Source organism: Anoplopoma fimbria, chromosome 5 (genome assembly GCF_027596085.1).
Source record: "Anoplopoma fimbria isolate UVic2021 breed Golden Eagle Sablefish chromosome 5, Afim_UVic_2022, whole genome shotgun sequence".
Classification (NCBI taxonomy): domain Eukaryota; kingdom Metazoa; phylum Chordata; class Actinopteri; order Perciformes; family Anoplopomatidae; genus Anoplopoma; species Anoplopoma fimbria.
Window position 1 is genome coordinate 2,476,610 of NC_072453.1, and position 18,302 is coordinate 2,494,911.

The 18,302-nt window shown below is 39.4% G+C and overlaps 2 protein-coding genes across 2 annotated transcripts; one reads left to right on the forward strand and one right to left on the reverse strand.

Annotated features, from left to right (window-relative positions):
- Positions 1-273: 273 nt before the first annotated feature.
- cops3 (COP9 signalosome subunit 3) lies at positions 274-9,522 on the reverse strand. Its single transcript, XM_054598610.1, has 12 exons — positions 9,358-9,522; positions 8,244-8,373; positions 7,439-7,551; positions 6,850-6,899; positions 5,692-5,784; positions 5,225-5,404; positions 4,879-5,019; positions 3,329-3,502; positions 2,337-2,423; positions 1,930-2,043; positions 1,715-1,795; positions 274-1,121 (listed from the first exon to the last, which is right to left on the reverse strand). The coding sequence occupies exons 1-12, from the start codon at positions 9,410-9,412 to the stop codon at positions 1,068-1,070; spliced, it is 1,272 nt and encodes a 423-aa protein (XP_054454585.1). The 5' UTR covers positions 9,413-9,522; the 3' UTR covers positions 274-1,067.
- A 1,828-nt stretch (positions 9,523-11,350) lies between these two features.
- On the forward strand, positions 11,351-17,446 carry LOC129091473 (5'(3')-deoxyribonucleotidase, mitochondrial-like). Its single transcript, XM_054599110.1, has 5 exons — positions 11,351-12,080; positions 12,713-12,813; positions 14,040-14,100; positions 14,233-14,347; positions 15,402-17,446. Exons 1-5 carry the CDS (start codon positions 11,793-11,795, stop codon positions 15,539-15,541), a joined length of 705 nt encoding a protein of 234 aa, XP_054455085.1. The 5' UTR covers positions 11,351-11,792; the 3' UTR covers positions 15,542-17,446.
- The last annotated feature ends 856 nt before the right edge of the window (positions 17,447-18,302 follow it).

Sequence of the window (18,302 nt, forward strand, 5' to 3'; positions counted from 1 at the left end):
TGCTGCGGATGATTGGCGTGTGCCAACTTTCTCTTTGCAATTAAGCCCCGCCTCTACGAAGTGGGTGCTGCGTCGTGATTGGTTTAAATTTCCGGCAAACAACATCCGCCTGTAAGAGGACGCTCATTGGCTGAAACGTAGAGCAGCTTCATTGTATCAATCAGGTACGTTAGGTTATAATAAAGAGTAGAAGGATGTTCAAATCCACTTAACAGTTTACAAGTCGAACCCAAGGGATGGTAATACTTTCACAAAGGCATGAAACGCAGAACTATATTCTTAAACAATTTATTATTAACAGATCCACAATCGCAAAGCTCAAGCTCCCAAATGACATGACAGTTTGGTTTCATCGGTTGACTTCACCTCTTGTAATAACAAGCTGTCAAAACGGTTTTCTATACAGTGCTCTAGCGACCTCTAGTGGATCCAACCTAAAAAAACAAAAAAGGAAGGGGAAAAAACAAAACAAAACAAAAAAAAACAGTGCACCAGATTGTGAACCACTCCTCCATTGTGCCGAGTTTGGTCAAGGGCATGTCCATGTGTACAGATTTGTTATTGATGATATCTACATTCTAACCAAAATGTGTGAGAGGGGACACGATCATATCAGTCTTTACAATTGTGGAATATGTCAGATTTATTCCTAGTCAGCCATAGATGTTTTACTTCATGTAATGCCCTCCTGTGTTACGGCCATCATGCAGCAGAACCAATACAAACAGTGAGATTATTCACACATATGTTTGGAACAAATAAGTCCAGTTTTTATTTTTGTGGTTTCTGTTAATGTAGCAGTGGCGCTCCAACCTGAACATTGATAAATAAAACACTGACAAAATTGTAATCTTTTTTTTCCTTTTCTGTAAGGACCATTTGTTATCCTCAAGACACTGTGAAGAAAGAATAACCAAATTTATCATCATTCCACACAATTAGATTTTCCTTGACCAAAGTCCTTATGCAATAGAATGTTTGTTTGTTTTCCTCATTTAAAAAAATCCAACTCATCCTGGGAAGAACGTGTTGGGTGGCTGCAGCGTTCTCTCCCTGTCCAAGGCCCCTCAGGAATAACTTGACGTTTTGCTACCAACATCGTCCTCCTGCGATCCCATACTCTGAAAAAAACAAAAAAATACACAAAAAGTGTCACATGTTAAGAATGCTACATGACCAGAAAACAACTTGAAAAACTGGTTCCTGCCACATTTCCATAAACAAGGGCTAATAGTTTTGTAATGTCTTCTGCCTTTTCACAGATGCAGGTTTCGTCTGAATTTTCCGGATAGATTTGTTTAGAAACCCATAACTGATCCTTTCGCATAAGTCCATGTTCTACAATTGAGGGTGTAATTTACTCAGACAATTGATCTTCTCAATGAACCTGATTCTTTGAACAAAACCCTGAAAGTTATAACTCTAGACATCTCATAGTTTTTAAGTGAGAATGCGTTCGATTGTGTTATTGTATTTTATCCATTTTTCTCTCCAAGTTTTTTTAAATATAGTTCTACCAGATAGATTTTGCACCATGAAGAAATAATGTACATCAGGCACTGAGAAATAAGGTTTGTACCACGGCATTCACAAGGAGAGATTTGCTAAGATACCACAAATCAAAGTATATGCATGCATCTGGAGAAAAATATACATCCAACTAACAGAAAAAAAAAAAAAAAAAAATCAATATTTATACATTTGATTGCCTCACCTTCTGCACAAATTGTGGGTTTACTGTGATTTCCTGATCCATAGACTTTAGTTTCTCATCCAGCTCTATACATTTCAACATCTGAAAAGGAGAAAAGACGACATTGCTTCACTGTAGAAGTAGTAACCCCCAAACATATTTTCAGGGTTCATACATATCATTATGATAGGACTTCATGCAAAGCAAGGCTACACTGTTAAGTTGGACATGCTCACCTCTTGGTCAATTTTGTGGAGCATTGCTGGGTTGTTGTATTTTTCGGGGTTATCGTGGAAACAGACCATGCCATCCTTTTGGTTAATGCTAGCGTAGATCTCACCATCTTCAATCTGCACAGAAGCACCAGGAGGAGCGGGATGAAAATTAAACAGGAGGATTTCTCTGGATCAAGGGTAAACTGCTGTTTGGTAGAAAGTCGGACACAAAGATTTTGATTCTACCGGGAATTAGATAAAAGGATAAATAAATAAATATTTTATAAAGCAGATAAAACACTAACTAACATATTGTAAACAAGAAAAAAAACAAAAAACTTATTTAATATCATAATATATCGCCATGTATTAGCACACTCAATGTGCAGGGACAGAAAAAAATATTTAGATTTTCTGGAGCAACTCACCATGTGTAAGACGTATTTCTCTGCTTCCAGTGGGCCGGACAGCTGCACTCGACTCGCCATGTCTTGCAAAGACAGTGTCAGAAAGGTCTGCAGGAGGCGCATAAAACAGAACTTGATATTAAAAGAGATTATATTATAAAATAAATGTAACTTATATAGCACCTCCCTTAACAAGGTTACAAAATTAAGCACCAAAAACCTTAGATTAGATTAAAGGATATAATTAACCTATGAGCATAACCTCAGGTAAAGTAACTTTTCATTGGAAGAGCGTCATTTGGTTGAAGGAAGTTTACCCTGCTCAAATGAAACCAAAATACTGCACCATCTATCTGTAGCAAAGCTTTAAAGAGACAGAAAACAAGCTAAATTATGATTTTAAGATAACCAAGATAACACCAAAATATGTCTCCTCTCGTGATAAGTGATATGTTACTCAGCCCGAGCTGAAGTCAGCAAGCTGTTGCTTCACATCAGTTTTGCTCAGCTTTCCAAATGCGATTTAACAGCTGGCCATCAGATGTCTACATCTGCCTCCACTCACCCATGTTTTTGGGATGTTTCCTGTCATTTGGATTATTGTCACTTCTAATGCAGCTTCAGTGGAGGAGGATTGAGACAATTTCCAGATGTCTCAGATCAGAGTTTAAAAAGGTGTTGTTCTCAGCTGGCCAGATAGAGTGAACTAAACAGCTACATGATTCAGATTTTGTGTAAACCAACTAGGAAGCACTTAGTGATTTAAATACACTATGACACTCTTTTGCTTAATTCAATATTGCAAAGGCCCTTCCTTGGTCTATATACATCCCATATCACTCAGACTAAACTGAATTAAAATCTAATCCTTAACCCCAATGAACAGCTGTTATACATTATAGTTCAAACCACATGAGGAAGTGAGTATGAAAGTAATTTGCTCATCTGTTCTTGTGAAAACATTTGGCTCAAACTGGTATAGCAGAAAACAGAACAAACAGACTCACACCCACCTTTGTTAGCCTCTGGATGTTCTTCTTGTAGAGGGAGGAGAGGCACTGTTTGACCAGGCCTGTGTTGTTGTCTCTCGTGAAGGTCTCGCTGTGTTTGTTGACCACGCCGCGCAACTCGGCCGGGTTGTTGGTGGTGTAAATCTGAGCCATCTCGTGGTACGCGTTGCTCAGGGGCTAATGGGCGGCAATAAGAGAGAAACAAGAGGAAAGGACGGAGAGAGAAACCAATCACTTAATAGCACAACAAGTGTTCAACTGCATGAGTAGACACTGTGTTCACATAGCAACTCAACATAATCATTAAGTCACTGAAGATCTCTCGTTGCCTTCAGAGCGGAGTAGAAATTGGCAGACGTTAGGAAACTATGTGGAAGCTTACAGAAGAAAAAAAAAGATGGCCACAGTGGAAACTCTCTTCGTTATGGTTGTCAACATACTGTCTAAATTCTACAGTTATTTTTTTACAAATAAATAATGTATTATAAATGACAATACATCTGCTTATACCTGAGAGATGTTTACAGCTAGTTAACGAAGCTCTTTGGACTCCGTAACAATAATGATTGATTACAACGTAATCAACAGGTTCTAACTGCTGCCCTGTAGACTTGGTACATAAAGCCTAGATTACCAGGAACGGGCTGTGCATGATGGCACAACCTTTTGTGATGTTGTCTGTTTTTTTTTAATTTTTCAAAGCAACATGCATTGCATCCATTTTATTATTACTTAAAACAAAGATGCTTGCACATGCAATTTAAACACTGTTTGTTTTCTAGAAGTGTTGATACAATTGTAAGCTCATTTTGAATGCTGCATTTTGTGGTGCTGTTGAACCGTACTGCATTATACAGAGAGCTAAGTATAGGTGTAACGATCCATTGATCGGGATCGATATATAGATTCAAGGATCTTATACAATCGATGCAAAGTGAAACTTTGATACATATCATCATCTTTAGGTTACCCCTTTATTTTGAAATTCCCATGGCAAGTGCACCTCCTTCCTACAGAGCCCAGTAACAAAATGTCATCATATTTTAGCGGCTTTTTGGGGGTCAATATTAATTTAGCCGATTGTCTTTAATGGTCATATTATATAGTCTCATAACGATTGCATATGGAAATCGTCTCGTTGCAGACTTTGTGATATAAGCACGTATCGTACCGTTGAGTAAAGAATTAATACAATATTGTATCGTGATAAAACGTCCTTCCAGCGTATTGATATGAGTAGGGTGGACAAAATAATTGAGACCCTGCAGTATAATGCAATAAAAATTTAGCAGCACAACGTACTACATCTTCCTCAATGACTATACTAAACATCAAAAAGATCATGGAGGGCAGAACTGTTGTATTAGACTGCATTAGTTTTACCAAGGTGTACACTTCTTTACTAGCTCTTTATTCTAACAAAGTTGTTAAGGGCTTGCTAACATCAAATTGAAAATAGGCTACTTAAATATCTGTGAGTGTAAATGAAACCGCTGTACCAAAACAGCATATCCCCTAAAACCACTCACTCCATCCATGCTTCTTGTCCTTACCTTGATGAACCTCCCTACTATCTGAGAGGTGTATTTGGGCAGCGGCTGCACTTTGCCGTGGAGAATGAGTGACACCAGGATGTATTTCTTATAGGCTTCCAACATGATGTGGCTCACTGCCATGGCTGGAGTGGTTATTGCCTAACAAGAGAACATGAGACACACATGATCATTTAAATATGTAAACCATAAAAAAAAAGGTGACATTTTATTGTGCATTCAGGAGCACGTGAGACACATCATGAAGAATAAATGGACACATTAGAGGTTTTCTATGCCATTACAACATGTAGGTCAGTACATTTATTTGAGTTTGTATTTGAGGATTTCAGAAGTGCAAGAGTACCTGTTCATAAAAATACAGTGCTCTTTCGAAGTTTTTGAGGCCCGTGTAGATCATGCCACCATAGTAGTAGTAACATAAAAAGTGCTTTGCGTCGTAAGCTCCGTTCTCCTTACAGATGTCCATCATGTCCAATTCCAAGAAGGGCAGAGCGGGCTTGAAGCACTTTGCTAACAAGCACAGCTGCAAGGAGACAGGTTTGTAGTGAAGACATTGAGAGGGTTACACTGAGTCACACTGTAAAGAAACAGTGCTGGGACTAAGCCTGTGTTTGAATTATTTAACAGAATCCTTTAATGGCATATTCAACAAGTATGAGATTGAAAACATTTAAGAGAACTGGCATAACTTGGATGTCAATCAAATAATAGAGCCAAATGGATCAAGTTTAGTAGCTGAATTAAACATGCTGGTTAAATCAGGAGGCCATTGAGGGTTACGGCCACGGTGCAGATGCAGCGGTGACTCACCTGACACAGGTCTGCATGAACTGAGGTAAGTTGGTTTGTGTTCATCTGCATTTTGTCTATTGCCTGTTTTAGGACGACAACACCCCTCAATGGCTGTCAGAGAAGGGAAAAAAACAACATTCAGTTAGCTATTCATCTGTAGCTTTCCTGAGACCGGTCTCGGTCCGTAACCGCACTTTAATATGCATTAAAATATTTAGATCAAGACGGCAAGAGGAAAACATGCTACTCCTGGATGCGGAGTCTCAGCGGCGTACAGGCAATGTGGTGACCCATTTGTGAAAGTAATAATTTTTCTATCACCCGTGGGGAATTGCTTTTGCAGCAAAGTGCACACAAGTTTAAAAATAGTTTCACTCACTCACATGCTACGCTGTCAAGAAACATCACACACAAACAAGTCACAGTAACGAGAACATCATGGAAAGCTCATAAACATTACGAAACAAACCAAAGACCAAAGACTAACACTCTTATTCAGGTGGGAGGAAGTAGATATTTTTTCTGTTGTTTCAACATAAACAGGAGTGATATCATTTTACTGCTAACGTGCTGAGGGGCTGATGTAGCGTAGGGGGAATCTGAAGGTGTGTGTGAGTCATTTGTGGATGTCAACTAGGGCAAATGTCATGTCAGCTCACACAGGGCTCATGTGTAAACATTATAGAGATAGATATCAACTGCCGATTGGTTTAAAAATTCTATGATCCTTTAGCTTTTAGAATTTGCAGTCTGTCTATGACACAAAAACAGCGCTCTGTCATCGAATACACTCTGTTCACACTATGTTCAACTGTGCATGTAGTCTTTCATGGAATCAAATAGACACAGCTCATGAATAAATAAACTATTTTTGTAATCAGTGTTCTCAAAAATGATATCTAAACTATTCAGTATTCATTAGCATATCAAGAACGAAAACAATGTGCAGCATCAAAATTGCATAATCTCTAAATCTCTTTTTTTTCATATTTCATCCAGCATTGGTTTATAACATCTGATACACTAAATTAGTAATTACAAAAATACTATTCCACTGGATTGGCAAACAGCAACAACGACTGCTGATTCATTTGAGGTGTAGAAAATGTCAAATTAAAACTCTGTAATGATAACTAGTTGGGCACTTCACTCCCAGTGAAGAATCAACAGTCTTACCTGTTTCCGCTCCACAAGGGCGTTTGTCAACTGGTGGCAGAGACCAGCAACTGTAAGAGGAAACAGACGGGAAGGAGGGTCTTCAGTTATTGATTCAATCTTTTTGTGGTAAGTCAAGATTAAAATATTGCTCACATGTCCAGGATGCATCTACATTTCATTGCAATGTATTCATCACAAACCTATTCCTGGATAAACACATACATTAACACAATGTTGTCAATTTTCTCAAAAGGTTCAAGTGTGCCAAATTACTTTGTAAGAAATTTGTAGTACTGCATCATTCAGACACCAATATACCTAACCATTACAATCTACATTACAGAGGCCTCTCCATTTTAACAATGCAGCATGTGTTCTGCCTGCCACCGGACACTTAAAAAGCCAGTATCTCATATAAAACTTAGTAAAGTATGTGCATGAGAAAGAGTGGGCATAACAGTGCACATTTTTGGAGCGTAAATGCTCTAAACTGATCAGAGTAAAAATCAGTTTAACTAATAACTTGTAAAACATAACCACCACCAGTACGATACAAACATGCTTCCTAAACATCGAGGAGAGAGAGGTTTGGTTAGTCTGGACTTACAAGTGTCTGTTGCATATCTAATGTGCTCCCCATTGCATGTACTGATGAAGAGCTGGACTTGGGAGAAGAGTGTCTCAAAGTCAGGGATGTTTGGCATGGAGAACTTCACAAACCTGTAAGGAAAGAAAAAGAGGCGATCAAAAACTTTTCATAGAAACAAGGAGACCTCAATACAGGTTTGATGTTTGTGATGCAGATGGGAAATCGTGACATTTAGCGTTTTATTATAGTAAACTGTTAAAAACTAATATCCAATGCAGAATTGGCATTTCTTGGTTCACTAAATAATAAGAAATACTTGTTTCCTTTGTTACAATGCGAGTTCAGGCCTACATTATTGGTTGTTCTTGCAACAGGTAGCTTAGAGCATTGTGTCTACATAATATTTGCAATGCTACCTGCAACAGACAGCCTATAATAATAAAAAAGTATAAAAACTAAAATGGCACCCTTTATTCAAGATAAAAACACTGGATCATACATGAGTTTTGTTTTAATCAACTTGTCAATCACATTTCTTAAACTAAAAACTGTTGAGTTCACCATTATCTCCCTGCTAATTGTCTTTCACCAAGGCTCAACCAGCTCTACCCTCACAAAAATACAACATGACCTTCAACAGACACAAGAAATAACGGAATCTCTTGACCCAATTCAGAAATAAATGGAGCAGAAACAAGCAGAGTCTAGAAGGCAGGAGAGTAGAGCAACACATGAATGGCAAACAAGAAAAAATATATATATATACTAAACGGCAGCAGACTTCACTGGCAACCCTGGAATTAGGATGGAGCAGGTTACTTACAGCACAGCCAGCACACCTAGGGAGTGCTCCTGGATGTCCAGGGCCCCCAGCACCGTGTCCAGGTGGGACAGATTTTTGGCCAGCAGCTCCCCACTCTTGTTGATCAACTCACACAGCTGAGTCATCTGGCCTGGGGGTGAAGATGCATGAGAACAGATAGAAATTAAATCACTTTGGACCCTCTTGCATGCTCTTTAGATCTTTAGAAGGACACATATCTCATATCTAAGACAGCTTACTTTGCAATGCCAGATGCAGATCCCTTTTAAGTATGACTATTTTTAGACAGGCCTGCTGAATCTCTAATTAAATTAGGTCGTTATACTGTAATTTGATGACATTAAATAGGAAAATTCTAATGTTTTATCAGATGTGGCGGCACAAAAGAGGAATTGATTCACAAAGACGCAACTGCACTGAAAATTAGAAATGTTATGCAACAATCCCCCGCTCAGTCATTTTAAATGACGAGGTGAACTTAATAAAATCCACAAAGGAGAAGACAGCAACACTTTTTCCGCAAGTGTGCTAAGGCATGTTCTGTTTTAGTGGTCGGCATAAGGATACAAATCGCAATTTTTTTTGTCTACGACTGTCAATGTGCTATTCTTCATAAATGTATAAAGAAATTTACTGGTTAAATGATTTTAAAAAACGGTGCTGTGGTTTAGTATTTCAATATAAATAGGCCGGTCAAGTGTCCTGTCAAGGCCTTGCAAGAGGTAATTAAAGTGAGATTGACAGAGGACTTTAAACCAATCACATTCGCTAATTCCGACTGCCAGCCAATCGTGTGGGGCTAGGGCGGGACTACCGGTAGGCAGTCCTGGTAAATTATTTTCTAGATCAAAAACAAAAAGTATGATTTTGACATTTTGTTTGATGAACCACCAAGTTCGCGGTCATCCTATGCATCCCTGTGCTCTCACGCATCTTTCGGTGATACTTTACTGAACTCTCGCAGCCACAGAAAGTCATTTTTGCGGCGTGTTTACATGATAAAGCAAAAAGAGGCTCTGGCCAGTTTGGCAGCCTAGCTATCGGCAAGGCATTGGATAGCATAGGCTTGCTAACTAGCTAACACTTCCCCCTCGAATGAGTTTAGCAACCCTACCTTGAGCGGAGAGCTGCCGCACATTGTTCACAAACTGCTCCAAGGCTGAAGCCATTATTTCTTGGGTCCAAAGTGGAGGTAATTTGCACTGTTTTTCATTCAAACGTCAGAAACAACTCCGTCCGGACTGAGACAGGGGGCCACACAGCCGCCACTGAAGTAAAGCTATCGCGATATCATAAAAAAACTGAACAGACTGCAACGAGATTTACGGACAGACCATTGGATTCTTAAAGGAACACACACACGATTTCCTTAAAGTATAATAGTACTGTATCACATTTTTGGTATAATTTTTTTTTTTTAGGAATTTGTAACCTTTTGTTCTTATTGCTTATGTGGGACTTAAGGAGCTGCAGTTGTCTAATTCTGACTACAGTTCTCCCTTTAGGGAAAAGGAAAATACAGGAACTGACGTACAATTTACCGTGTTTTTTAACAAAGATGTTATAAGCTGTAAGAGCTCCTGCCTAACAGATTTTTAAAGCATCCACTGATCAGGCTGGATACAATTGTACTTGTTTCATTAAAAAAAAATACAACCACCTTAAGTTATCTTGTGTTAGACTCATGTAAAAATGTTTTGCAGATTTAATACATCAAGTTCATTTCAGTTTGGGCATTCATCCATTCATTCTCTAAATTCCTTATCATGTTCAGGGTTCATACCCAGGACTGGCTCCTGGAAGTATAAGGCAACAACACTGAATACCAAGACAGTCTGCCGCCCTTGCAGTTTTGTAGTTCCTTATTCTCATATGTAACTGTCGAGAAAATTGCATACATTAAGGAGAGAAGTCCCGACAGCTAACTTAAATTAATTAGATAACAACTGATAACAGCACACTTATTCATTGGTGGCTTAAGACCATTGTTATTTATTCAGTCTTTCAATATGGGAGCTTATAAGGTTCTTCATCTTCATTACATTACATTACATTACAGTCATTTAGCAGACGCTTTTATCCAAAGCGACTTACAGGAAGTGTATTCAACATAGGTATTCAAGAGAACTACTAGTCACCAGAAGTCATAAGTGCATCTCCTTTCTTAAACAAGCATCTAAAAGCATAAACCAGAGCAAAAGTATAGTGCAGAGGCAAGTTACTACGAAAACAATAATTGCAACAGACTAATCCGAATATAGTAAGTGCTACAAACTACTACGAATAGGATAAGTGCAGTAAACAAATACAAATTCAATAAGTGCAGCGAACTGATACGAATACAGTAAGTGCAACAACTAATACGAGTGCAATAAGTGCTACGAGGAAGGCTCATAAACTTAATATTCATTCATTCATCTTCTGTAACCACTTATCCAGTTAAGGGTCGCGGGGGTGCTGGAGCCAATCTCAGCTGTCATTGGGGGAAGGCAGGGTACATCCTTGACAGGTGAGTCTATCACAGGGCATAAACTTAATATTAATTTCATTTTCTTCGATGATACATACTGCATGTTTAATATATAATGATATTTTTTGTTTCGTTGCTGCACCAAATGATCTTCTATTAACTTAGTGTTACTGTAATGTAGTGAAATGCACTGTTATTGTGATTCATGGCAAATGCAAATGCATGAAACCGATTTACAATCTCTGAGGAAGAGCAAAAGAAAGAAATATCACAACTCAAATATATAGAATTAAACATTTACTTTTTCAAACATCATACATTTGAAGTACAGTGGATGGGTCCCCAAACGCGTCGCTGTAGAATACTTTTTTTTAGAAATGCAGAAATATTACTTCATCCGCTAAGAATAGGCTGTTATTTGTCACATGTAGGAAGAAATAACCTTCACCTAAAATAAGAAGAGTATTTACAATAATCAGAATAATAATTATAGTGGTGGTACAACGTTTTCTTTCTTTCTCTCCCCCAATTTGCAATATTGTGTTACTGCAGCTGTTACATGGCTTTCATACAAAACGACGGAGTGAGCCATCTCGTTCCTCTAAAACATCTTTGCTGCGAGCATTGTAAGGTTTGTCCTGATAGCTCGTCTCTGTCTCTCCTCGGTGCCGCAGTACCACCTATGTACTAACTCGCTTTTGCTCAGGTAGCACCAACAGCCAGATGTTACAGATGTCGTGGGTTCGAGAAAAGGCTTTGAGCCGCCCGGGCAGTTAATAAACACTGACAAACGATGCGAAAAGCTCCCATTACACTGTGTCCAAAGGCATGTCACATTTGACCTGTCAGCTAAAGTTAGCTACCGCCTGTTAGCTAGACTGCGGCTGACTGAATGATAAAGTTAAGCCGACAGCTAAACACAAATAACGACACACCCAATGCTAAGTTAACAAAAAAAGGGTTTATATGCCGCAGTAGTTAGAAAACCTTCGACCCCACTTGGCTCACTGTCTCCGTCGTCGTGTGGAGAGGGTTAACAGGGTTAACAGCAGTGACAGCAGCTCGTTTACGAGTCAACAATGTTGTTACTGTTCAGTGCCGCACGCCTACTCGGAAGAGGGAACACTTTGCTCCGTCATCCTTTTAAGACGATTTGCTTAAACATGTCGTCGTCGTCCTCCTCCTCCACTCCCTCTGGTAAGAGACTGCGGGTTCTTGTTGACATGGACGGGGTGCTGGCGGACTTCGAGGGAGGGTTCTTGAAGAAGTACCGGGCCCGGTACCCGGACGAGCCCTACATCACCCTGGATGACAGGAGAGGGTTCTGGGTGTCGACGCAGTACGGGCAGCTGAGGAGCGACCTGTGTGTAAGTGTCTAATATTGTAACGTAATGGTTAATGGTATTCACGTTTACAGTGCTACACGCTGCCAGAGGTGGCTCCCCAATAGTTACATTTGAACATAATGTAATTAATGTATCACATATACAGACAATGGTAGAATGACTGAGGTCTCCACTCTGCTTAATATTAATAACCAACATATGCATTCCCTCAAATGACCCGTGTATGCATTTGCACAAATGAAGTAGTGTTTGAAGTAGTTAAACCACTATTATATATTGTTTTTATGAATTTAATTCAATATCTGAGGGGACAGATAGCCTCACATCATCTTATCCAATACAAAAAATAAACTACATATTGAATCATTACAAAATGTCTTAAAACATGTTTGGTTTTTTTCCTGTAAAAAGACCATATAAGCTACCTAGAATATGTCTAATTTGTTATGTATCACACTTATATAATGTCAGGTAATCATAAACTACGACTGGTGTACAAGGTCCATGTTGAACTTGAGCACACACGAAGAAATAGACCACAAAGAAGTCTTTCTCAGTTCCTGCTTTGTCATTATTGTAACACCCACGTGGACACACTCTTATCACTGTGCACTGATACTAAGCTGAGTGCTGTTTTTTTTTTTTTACTCCAGGAGAAAGCCATCAGTATCTGGGAGTCCAAGGACTTCTTCATAGAACTAGAGCCACTGCCAGGAGGAGTGGAGGCGGTCAAGGAGATGGCCAAGATGGATGAGTAGGTTTGAAGATGCACCTTCACTCATATAATATATTAACTGGTTTGGCTTCTGCTGACGTAAAAGTAACATGAGATAAAGACAGGCTTCTGAGCATCATCATGGTGAGATGTGTGCGCTCACTGGCAGCAGAAAACACTGATATCTTGTGTGGAAATCAACATGAGGAGTTTGTGCCTTAAACTGCACGAATTCAAAAGCAATTGGTTTAAAAACAACAACCAAAAAAAGCAATCTGGGAAATGCTCTGGATTTGAATTCAGTATTTTAACAAGTTTGTGAACATTTGCAGAAAGACGAGTTAAGACAAGGTTAAGACAGCTCACACTGTTAGTGAATATTGCAATGAATAACAGACCGTTGCTATGGACACAGTTCTGATCTCTGCACACAGCGGGAGGACAATTATTTTTTTGCGGAAGAAACACGTTTTTTTTTTTTTAATTGATAGAACAGATTTAAATCAACATATTTTGTCAAATTATTGATTTATTCATATAAACGGGGTGTTATAAACGGGATTATGTATTGCAATTGGAATTTGATTTGCGATTTAAGTTGGAATGATCCTTTTTAAAGCAGTACTCTCATTTTCATTGGAAAAACATTCAAATGATTTTGGCGTGATGTTTTTTCTTAAATCTGTAGAATATGATGTGTTGGCCAGGACATTTTTAGGACATCTTTTCAGCACGACTATATTTGCCTTAAACAAACTGATCTGGAGTAAATAATGCGCCACCTGAGATTTGAAATTTCCATTAGGCCATATTGCAATTTTGATTAATTGTGCAGCAGTATGCTACTAAATCCACAACTATAACAATGAGGAACATTGGCTCCTCTGCATCTGGATTGATAGCGACTTCTTTGATTCATTCAAGTCGACGTGGAGGAGGCTATATGTCCATTTCTGGTAGCATTCTCAGAAGCACACAACACAGTGGAATAACGTTTAAAAATAGCCGTCATAGTTATGAAACTGTATGTTTGCATTTCATCTCCTGGTGGAAATGAATAGCTTTCTTTAACCACCAGTGCCTGAATGAGGTCTGTTTTCTTATCAGGGAAATCTGCCATATGGTGTGATCCCATATTTCTCACTTTTGTTGTTTTCCTTCCAGGGAGGGTCCACTGCCTGTCGCCAAAATAGCTCTTGCTTCCATCTGTCCATCAGATAGAAGCATCTGTAAAAATGTTGTATGTTTTCCTCCTCTTTCTGCAGCACAGATGTCTTTATTTGCACCAGCCCTATAAAACATTACCAACACTGCCCGTATGAGAAGGTAGGCCCTCTGTAAATCAACATGTGTTTGTTCCGTTTGGAAACCACTCCCGTTTCCTTTTTCTAATTAGATCTCATTTGTTGTGTGTGTGTGTGTGTGTGTGTGGTTTTGTGTGTGCGTGGGTTTGTCCAGTATGCCTGGGTAGAGAAACATTTGGGCCATGACTTTCTGGAGCAGGTCATCCTGACCAGAGACAAGACGGTGATCACCGGAGACATCCTCATAGACGACAAGCCTGACATTCTAGGTAAGACTGTACGCGTTTAGCTTGTCCCAACAGCATTAATGCTTGCTAATACGAATTAACATATGGACATTCTGTATTGCAATAATATTATCCTTTTTGATATTGATAACAATGCAACTCCCAGATCAATAAATTACCATTTGCTAAGCTCCACCCCTCTGGCAGGGGACATAGACCGTGGTTACTATTGCCTTACAATGTGACTTTGGTTTTGGTTTGCTTTGAGTTAGTTTCCCAGTGAGGTTGGGACAGCATGTAGGCAAAACCCGGACCCTTTATCAAACGTCGGTCTCGCATTATCTTCTGCCCACACGGGAGTTCCTCTTCCGAGAGAGAACAAAGAGAAGAGAAACCAAGGCTGGAGGACATCTGAGAGCTGCTGTCGGAGTCCTGTTAAATTACTGCTTGAAAAAATGTAAACAAAATAACAGGGGGACTTTTATTGTGAAGAATTTCTAGGAAATGGAATGTGTTTACCCACCCATTTTACAGCCGAACCTTTGGCTACAAAATATATCCGATCTCTATCCAATCAGGCCGGTTTTATTCAAATGTCAAGTGTGAACACGCATATTATATATGTGGACACAGCTGAGTCTGGCTCATCCGACCCCCAAAAAAAGTGTAACCACGGCAATATTTTCAAACAACAACAATAGCAAATTTACAGTTCAAAATTCTTGGTTATTATTAAACAATGGGTCCTTGACTAATGGGGATATGTTTCTAAAAACTGCATTAAAATGAACAGCGATTTGCATGCATGAAAGTGTATTTATGTTAAAGTTCAAACATTTCAAAGAAAAGAAAGAAAGAAGGAAGAACATCTGAAGGGGGCGAAGATTGCATAACCCTGTTGCTGTAATGGCATGTGGGTGTTGTAATTATTTGCGTGCGTCTTCTTCAGTGCCTCATTTACACCTTTTAAAGACAGCTGCTGTTAGTCAGTATCTGCTGGGGTCGCCTCGAGAAGTGCCGTCTGTGAGCCCCACGCAGTGAAACACGCATAGTTGTCGGTTACGTAATGTTTGTGCCTAACGTGTCTCCTGATCAGGTGTGGAGCCCAAACCGACGTGGGAGCACATCCTGTTCACAGCCTGCCACAACAAGCACCTCTCCATCGACCCCTCCCAGAGACGACTTCTGTCCTGGGCGGACGACTGGAGGGCCATCCTGCATAGCAAAAGTCAGTGAGGGAACTCCCTCTACCCATGAGCCCTCAGGCCCCTTCCTGGTTAGCGGAAGATCATCACTGCACCGGCGGTGTCAAGGCTGGGAGGGGAAACGCTGACTTGCAGAGGCAACGCAAGAGTTAATTACCGAAGATGGACAAAATATTGAGAGGTTAACGATCAGCCAAATTAACAATAACACACAGGTTGGATGTTTCACACACTTGTTGCACTCTGTTAGGAGAGGACATTCACTTGTTTGACCACAAGGGGGCACCCCGAGACTGAGTGTGAAGTAAACCACCTTTGCACAAATTTCACTGAAGAAACTGTGACAACAAAACATTGCATTGAAAACTGATAAACGGTCAAGTCTAAAAAGGCAGACCGGAGCGGCTCTGCGTCCGCATATTGCATCTTTTTACCGTGGACATTTTCTCTTCAAAGTCTAACTAACCACTCATTTTTCAAGCCACTGGGACTGTTAGCCATGTTGGGCCAGGATTATTAGTAGTTGACATTATTGCATTAATGAGTCAGTGGCAAAGGGCACTCCACTACACGCTGAAATATACAAAAATGGTCTCAAGTAGTCAGGGGGCACTGGCGAGTATGTGTAATACATAAACATACTGACTTGGACTTGCAAACACTGTTATGTTATATTACTTTGGGAGAGTTAGGCAGTGCATATTGGGTCACTGAGTAGCACTGCCATATATTCAATTGTACATATACAAAGATGTCTCTGAAGGATTGTAAAGAGCAGATATGGTGCTTTTTTTTTTTTTTTTTTAACAACTTTCATGTGTTTCACGATGACCTATGCATCTTAACTGATACTGAAAAATAAAACTGCACACATACACATGCATGTTGCCAAAACCATCACTTGGATGTTAAATGAGGAAAGGATAGTTTATTGGGTGTTGGGTAAGATTTTATTTTTAAAATGAACTGTGATTTATATTGTAATTTTGAACAAACCATATTGTATTCATTTCTTTTCACTCTTTGCAACTTGCCTATTGTAAATACACTAAAGTAATAGTACCTCAAAATGATCAGTGCCAATACACAACACTAGCATCTGTTTAAAGACATGCTCTTCACCATATTTGTGTAAGCAGTGGTCATGATCTTACAATTTCCAATAAGATCTGGGTCATTTGATAATTAACTTACACCTCATCATTATTATATTTGTTCTTTGTAGCTTGTTTACATAAGCACACTGCATCAGATTTAAAACCAAGCTAATGGGTTAAAAAAGCTAAGGCACATTACCTCCACCACACAATACAATTCATCTGGGATTTAAAAAAAGATACATTTTGACAGAAAGAATATATACACTGAATCCACATTTTGTGTCCATGAGTCACAAGAGCCACCAAACTGCATTTGTCTGTTTCATCGTAGAACATATTTAGAAAGTGCACTCTCACTCAGTTTCCAGTTGCATTGTTCTGCTTCATGCTTCATCCAGTTAAGACACACTGAGTACGTTTGAATCCACTTTGGCTGTTTCTGGCTGGTCCGCTACTCGTTTGCCTGTTGCTAATGTGCTTTTTGGGAACAAAGTGGTGGATGCTGGGTATATGTTATGACTAATGTACTTAGTGCTGAAGTGTCATTGTGCCTCGTCTAAAATGCTTATATCTGTCCAAGGGTTATGTGTCTTGTATTCCACCACGCTTAAAAAAAGAATAACAGTATGACCAAGGTGCTTTTAGTGGTCTTTTATTTTTTTAGGTGCAATTCAGGTCGTATTTGTTCTTACTTTGTTTGCTTAGCTTTTGAGGCCTGCTACGAGAGACAACGCTACAAACGCTGCAAAGCAACATCCAGCTACATTGTTGCAGAGTTTCCGTTGAAGTGTTTCTCAAGCGCTCCATGACGCATTTGTAAATAAATACCACGTGTAACCAGCTACTATAGCACATTTGTTTTTCGTCCATTTTTTTTGATTGGAACCAGAAGTGTTGGGAGAGGGAAGAGACCGGAAAGGTCAATTGGTTGATTTGGCAGCCCGTTGCATTGTCGCTCGTGGTGTACGAACGTAGCGCTAGGCCGATGCCGTCAAAAGTCACATGAACTCACAAATAGCTTTTGGCAGGAGTTTGTAAAACTCCAGCCTCCTGGGTTGACATTCTGCCAGTATGGTACAGTTTAACTTGTAATTTCCTCTCTGCTGATCTTATCAGTTAACATAAATCTGCTGCTGAATATGAAGATTAGTCTAGAGTCTAGACTCAAAATGGGTTTGCCCTCAGTCCTTTTTGATATATCAGGATGGAGTGAGATACACATACGAGAAACTGCTATCAAATGTCACCATCTGCCTCCTTATGCCCATGAATTTTTATTTATTTATATATATATATATCAAACACTAAGGAATGCTATCAAGGGCCAAATAAACATATCTCAGTCAGTATTTAGATGCAGTATTACAATCATCCTTGTAGTTTTCTCATCTGTTTTCTCTTTGGCATAAAACCCTGTTTGTGACCCGGACCACTTTCAAAGTCATGCCTTGGCTTACTCTCCATACTTCCACCACCACTAAATGATCAACTATGTCAGCTGTCACTCACAAGTGCTCGAGTCTTCTGCAGAGGAACTGATCGGTTCTATGTGACCACCCAACCGGTAGCCATGTTGTTGTGGAAATGAAGCTACAGTGCCCTCCAGAATTATTGGCACCCTTTAGTAAAAATGAGAAAAACGAGATGCGAAAAAAAATCTTTATTGTTTATCCTCATGATCTTCCATTCAAA